Source organism: Telopea speciosissima, chromosome 7, assembly GCF_018873765.1.
Source record: "Telopea speciosissima isolate NSW1024214 ecotype Mountain lineage chromosome 7, Tspe_v1, whole genome shotgun sequence".
Lineage (NCBI taxonomy): Eukaryota > Viridiplantae > Streptophyta > Magnoliopsida > Proteales > Proteaceae > Telopea > Telopea speciosissima.
Genome location: NC_057922.1, coordinates 6,118,160 through 6,124,800, shown reverse-complemented (window position 1 = coordinate 6,124,800; position 6,641 = coordinate 6,118,160). Strand labels below are relative to the sequence as shown.

The following is a 6,641-nucleotide window of genomic DNA, read 5'->3' as shown; positions in this document are numbered from 1 at the left end:
GACTCTCCATCTTTCACTTCTCAAGCTGTTTCGTGGGATGCCCTTGCTCGCCCTCACTACGGATTTACTTAATTAGCTATTTTGAGGCTTTGGAATTTATTACATGTACGTGTTTTGTTTTCTCCTATTTTTTTTCGGGTCCAACCCTTTTGCTGATGGCATTGTCGAAGGAGATTGGCCGGTTCTCGGTAAGGGATTTTTGGTAGCTTTTCAATCTTCAATTATGTAACACCAATATTTTATTCTCAATACATACTTTGCTGATCTTTAGTAAAAAAAAGTTTTGTAAATCAACAGAACGCAACTCTGTAGAATCGCAATTCTAAATTAATAAAACCGTTTATTTTATTTACTAATTCCAATAAATTACAAGAATTACATTATTTCAATTTTTACACTAAACTTGATCCATATTTGAGTTCCTCTCTTTAGGTGAACTTAGATATGAATTACAAACAGTTTTTCAGATAGATTCAGAGTGAATCCAACTGACAGACTCAAGGTAACCAAACAGTTTTTTCATAAAGATTCACGTCATAAAATCATGACAACCAAACGATTTATTTTTTGGAATAACAAATCCACAAAATGCAACTCAAGAGAATACCATCCAGAATCAGTGTCAACTCCAACTGGCTTACGCAACCAAACACACAACCTTAACAAATTTGTGTCAAAGTTCCTGGATGCTTCACTAGGAGTGGCCCCATTTTTTAGTTCAAGTTGCAGTTTGCATTCGTGGATTCTCTTTTTTTTTTTTTGTAAAGACATTCGTGGACTCTAAAACTTAAGAATCCAATAAACGATGATAATACGGGTGTCAATGGAGAATTGCCACATTGCAAATCTTATGACGATCTTTGTCCCATGCCATTTAATAAAAAAAAAATAGTTGCCCTAATTTAAAACATGATGATCTTGAAAATAAGAAAAAAGTTTCCCACAACGCAATGTACCAATAAATAAAAAAATAGAGAAAAGTATCATTTGTTTATGGTAGAAAAATTTACCAATTATTTCGAAATTGTTTTCATTCATCTTCCCATCGTGTGTCTATTTGCAATTTTCTCTTCAATGAGATCAAGGGTTTTAAGAATCGGATTGGATTGGCCAAAAAAATCCAGATTAGAAACGACTCTTGATTTTGATTTGATTCTCTCCAATTTGGTCGGATCATGGATTGAGGTATTGGTATCAGACAATTGGATTGGACAGATAAGATCGGATATAGATATCAAATCAAGGGTAAAATTATCAAAAAAAACCCATTTTTTAGGGAAAACTAGAGGTAAAACTGTCGATCCAGGTCAAAGACCGATATCTCAATCTCTAGTTCGGATTGATTCTGCACGGGAAAAATCCTAGATGCCCTAAAGTTGATTCAATTGGATTCAAACCGGCGACCGATCGGATTCCAATTCCCGATTTTTAAACATTGGTGAGTAAGGTTCAAAATCCAGGTATCGGACTTGGGATCGGTCATGGCTGAAACCTTTATAGATCGGGATCGGATCGGTCAAAAAATCCTCCAAAATCATTTTTTTATGGATCTGGTCATGTATCAGCCATAGTTGGTGGGTGTTGTGATCTTGGGATCGGATCGGCCGATATTATCTGGATCAGACCGGTCAAAATCGGTTGGTATTAGTCAATATTGGTCAAGATAATATAAAAAAATAAAAAAAAAAACTTAAAAACTTTGAAAAAATAAAAAAATATTCAATTGGATTGGATCGACTGATCCAGCCGAGTTGGGCGATCCAATCAACGATCCAGTCAAACCTTGTTGAATCGGTCAAATATCGGGATTGGCCTCGATACCGAACTGATCCGATCCAATACCTCAAACCATGCTGATGAGATCATGGAGGAGGATAATGTCTTTTTCAACGGAAACCCTTTATATGTCGGCTGGGTTTTGGTTGTATTAGCCGGGTTGGAACTTCGGACGGGTCTGTTGGTTTGGGTCCGGGTTCGGACTTTGGACGGACCTGTAGCTCATAACTATATAAAACCTCGAACTAGGGTTTGAGTAGAGGTCTGAAGAGGAGACGGACGCCGCAGGACAGTAACGTGAGTCTCTCCTCCCATTCTACCTAATATCTTTGCAGTCGAACTACATCTGGTGTCGTTGTTTGTTTGCATTCATCAGTTCTTTTTTGTTGGTAAATTCATTTAATCATCCTTTCGTATCTTAACGGAATCTGGTATTTTCATTTCCTGTCTTCGTTTTTGTTGATCTGCATGTTTACCGATTCTGAGCTTTCTGGTTATTGAAGGTTAGGATCAGGACTTTGATTATTCTGTTTACTGTAATGCGTTTATACTAACAAAGATACACTCTCCATATCTGTTCCCGAATGGAGCATTCTTCTCACTGAACAAATTTTGCTATGAACCTGATAAGGTGATACATGTGAATCAGTACTGGTTTATGTTTGCTGAACGCCTCCCCTTCTCCCCAAATCCGCCCCCCCCCAAAAAAAAAAAAAGAAGTGGAAAACAAGCTCTTGTCTTATTGTAACCTTTCATCGTGGAGCCTATCTGAAAGTCTGGTCGTTCGTCTTCTGTGTTTTGTTATATTTGCATTTGTTTAGATCTTTATTTAAATGTGATATGTCCCAACTCTTTATGATTTATTTCGGTGACCAGAGTTTTATTACCAGATTTTACATTTTCTCGTAATTTTGGCAATAGAAACGCTCATTTGTTCCAATTTTATGTTTTAAAATTTTGTTTCAGGGTGACGGAAAAGGATGTCTCACAGGAAGTTCGAGCACCCTAGGCATGGTTCCCTTGGGTTTCTCCCAAGGAAACGGGCTTCTCGTCATAGGGGAAAAGGTAACGTTCTTATTAATTTGGAAATTCAATAAGTTTTTCATGGTACTACATTTGGTTATCTAACATCTGGAGGACCATTAACTTTCCTTGTGGTATTCTGTGTTTGGATTACTCTTTTGTGTCGCAAAATCATATTTCTTAGGTTTGAATTGTATTGGAAAGGTGAACTTCATTATAAGTTTTTGAAGTTATTGATGGGAAGGAGAGCTTGCTACAAATTTTAGATTGTTGTACAACACTGTGATGTATCTATTTTGCCCAAAGTTGATTGTCATGATTGCAACTAAAAGCACCAATTGAATATTATAATGTACTTTTATGTTATTATATTTACCAGCAGAAACTGACACCCAAAAAAAAAAAGATTGTCATTGGATTAATGAAATCCGTGGTCATTTGTTAGTCTGTTTGTTTGTCCATGCCATGTTTTAGGTTGGAGCTTCTTATTATTTCTTCAATTGCTTCTGTTTGTTTCTTCTCGCAATGAGGCTTTTTTTTTTAATTGCCCAAGTCGTAACATGATATCTCAGAATTTTCATTTGTGCATTTTAAAATATATCTCATTCATGCTTTGTTATGGATTTATGCAGTGAAGGCTTTTCCCAAGGATGACCCAAGCAAGCCTTGCAAACTTACTGCTTTCTTGGGTTACAAGGCTGGGATGACACACATTGTCAGAGAGGTCGACAAACCAGGGTCAAGTAAGCTATTATATTATCAATTTCTTGTCCCTGTTTCCTTTTTGGATTTTCAATTTTATGTATTTGATTATAAGGCTTGGATGTTTCATGAATTTTTTATTTTTGTTACCAAGTTGCTTTCAATAACTTTTTTTTTTTTATAATTTTTTTATCTTATTATATATATATATATATTTTCTTCCAGAGCTTCACAAAAAGGAGACATGTGAGGCTGTAACAATTGTTGAAACACCTCCAATGATTGTTGTTGGGGTGGTTGCTTATGTCAAGACTCCTCGTGGCCTTCGGTCTCTGAATACGGTGTGGGCTCAGCATTTGAGTGAGGAAGTGAAAAGGAGGTTTTACAAGAACTGGTGCAAATCCAAGAAGAAGGCCTTCACAAAGTATTCAAAGAAGTATGAAACTGATGAAGGGAAGAAAGATATTCAGACACAGCTTGAGAAAATGAAAAAATATGCAACTGTCATCCGTGTTCTGGCTCACACTCAGGTTATAAGTTATAATATTTCCTCTTAGAATTGGTGACAACACTTGTTTTTGGCAATTAATCCTTTCAGTTATTTAGTGTATTGGGAATTGCTTTTACTGTATAACTCTTTCCTGTTAATAGTTATCTGATGACTTTTGGACACCCTGTTAATCTCTTTCATATTGTGTGGTTCAACAACCATTGTTCTATTATGTATCCAATGCTGTACAATTTCTACTTCATGGTGTATTCGGATCTGAATATCTGATACAAATTTCTAGTTTGGTTCCTACTAAGGTTTTCCCACAGAACTATTACTTGGCATCATATGGTGAGATTATATTAGTATAGCCAAATATACGATAAAAAAATATGACATGTATTGATTTAGAATATTAATTGCTTTCACATTCCTGTTCAGTTTTATAATATTAAATTAATTGCTTTTATCCAATCTTGTTGAATGTAAACTATCGCAACTGGTTTAAGTTATTGATTTGGCACTAGGTATGGAAGTGCTCTCAATTATATCGTCTCATAGTTTATGTTTATGGAAAAAAAACCAAGCAACTTCACTTTGTTTTAACAATCAAGGAATCTTTGTTGTCTAGTATCAAGCTTTTGAGGTAATAGTATTAGTTGTGTCTATTTGGAACTACTAGCCCAGGCATGATTGTGAGTAAGGTGAATCTGGTCAGAACTTGAGGAATTTCATGAATTCAGTGTGACGGCTGTTATAGTTTCTGTTGGCAAAAACTTACAAATACATTTTCATCCTATTGTTTTTCTTGCATATGTGCATCGGTCTTCTAGAATATTTTTGGCACCCAAGTGATCAAAAATTTTATTAGAATTTGAAGTATGTTTTATTGTGAAATATATCTTGCAGATAAGGAAGATGCAAGGATTGAAGCAAAAGAAAGCACATCTTATGGAGATCCAGGTGAATGGTGGAACAATTGCACAGAAGGTTGACTATGCATATGGTTTCTTTGAGAAGCAGATCCCTGTGGATGCTGTTTTCCAGAAGGATGAGATGATTGACATCATTGGTGTGACAAAAGGTAAAGGTTATGAAGGTGTCGTCACTCGTTGGGGTGTCACCCGTCTGCCACGTAAGACCCACAGGGGTTTGCGCAAAGTGGCTTGTATTGGAGCATGGCATCCTGCTAGGGTCTCCTTCACTGTTGCCAGGGCTGGACAGAATGGTTACCACCACCGTACTGAAATGAACAAGAAGGTCTACAAGCTTGGAAAGTCTGGGGACGAGTCCCACAATGCAATGACGGAGTATGACAGGTTTGTAACTAAATCTTTGCGCTTGACATAAAATCTTATTGTAGAATTTTAATGTTGTACTTGTAACTCAGGAATGCCCTCCTGGTCTTGTTTCTTGATTTTGTTTACAATGATGAAACAGGACTGAGAAGGACATAACACCCATGGGTGGATTCCCTCACTATGGTATCGTGAAGGATGATTACCTTTTGATCAAGGGTTGCTGTGTTGGCCCCAAGAAGAGGGTTGTTACACTCCGCCAGTCCCTGTTGAAGCAGACATCTCGTTTGGCCCTTGAGGAGATCAAGCTCAAGTTTATTGATACATCCTCGAAGTTCGGACATGGTCGCTTCCAGACCACACAGGAGAAGCAGAAATTTTTCGGGAGGCTCAAGGCCTAATTATGAGATTTGATCGGAAAATTTTGGCTATTATCTAATGAGCAAGAGTGATATTTATATTTTTGGATGTCTTTTTTTGCCCTTTTTTGAAGCAAGTTCTGTTAAGGTACAAGTTATATGTTTCATTCAGTAGGAATCTTGGATCTGCTAATAATGACAATTTTTATTTAATTTAATGTTTAATCTTGTTGCATTGGCTGAGGGTCTCCATTTATATAACCTTTGGTTTTCTCGGTATCTTGTCATATTAGGTATCTATTTTGCTTGCTCGTATGTTGTTGTATGGTGAGGTTTTTAAGTTAAACCTCATTCCCTTACTAAGCAATGGTTTTCATGCAATCATGTCATATTAGGAGCAAAGTTCTCAAAATCTATGGTTTGCAGAGTCTTATTAAAAAACTTGGGGATCTTACTACCGGAGGTAAGTTTCACTGAATTTCTTCTCTTTTACCGAGAAAAAGAAGGCAACAATGGCAACAGAAAAAATGAAGATCAAAGTATCAAAAATTAAGTCACGGGATTCAAAGAAGGGTGGAGAAATCCGCTAATCTCAGGATTTAGTGCAGCAGGTATATAATGAATCCCGATTTTTTTCTCAATTTCTCGAACCTTTCTCTCCTTTCAATTCGTTGACCTTTTGTAGAGTCAAGTTAAAACAAAATATTCATTTTGTAAGTGGGAACGGGTTTCCTACAACTCTGCAGTCTGGAGGAATCTGACTACAGGAATATTAATAATAACTCTGAATTTTCACTTCAATTGCACCAATTTCTTATTGAGATCTAACAAGGATTGCTCTTGTTTTGGAATATGTGAACCTATATTGACATTAGAGGAGGGTTTTCTTTGATCATTCACCAATTCACTTTCTTCATGAATTTGGTTTTTTCAGATTCAGATAATTTTTTAAACATTATTCTTTTGGCAATTTAGATTGGATTGAGAATAAAA

The 6,641-nt window shown here is 36.3% G+C and overlaps 1 protein-coding gene across 1 annotated transcript; it reads left to right on the top strand.

The window, feature by feature from the left end:
- Window positions 1-2,008: 2,008 nt before the first annotated feature.
- Window positions 2,009-5,922, top strand: LOC122668040 (60S ribosomal protein L3). The gene is made up of 6 exons (XM_043864574.1): window positions 2,009-2,073; window positions 2,743-2,841; window positions 3,432-3,542; window positions 3,727-4,031; window positions 4,901-5,310; window positions 5,432-5,922. The coding sequence occupies exons 2-6, from the start codon at window positions 2,757-2,759 to the stop codon at window positions 5,688-5,690; spliced, it is 1,170 nt and encodes a 389-aa protein (XP_043720509.1). The 5' UTR covers window positions 2,009-2,073; window positions 2,743-2,756; the 3' UTR covers window positions 5,691-5,922.
- The last annotated feature ends 719 nt before the right edge of the window (window positions 5,923-6,641 follow it).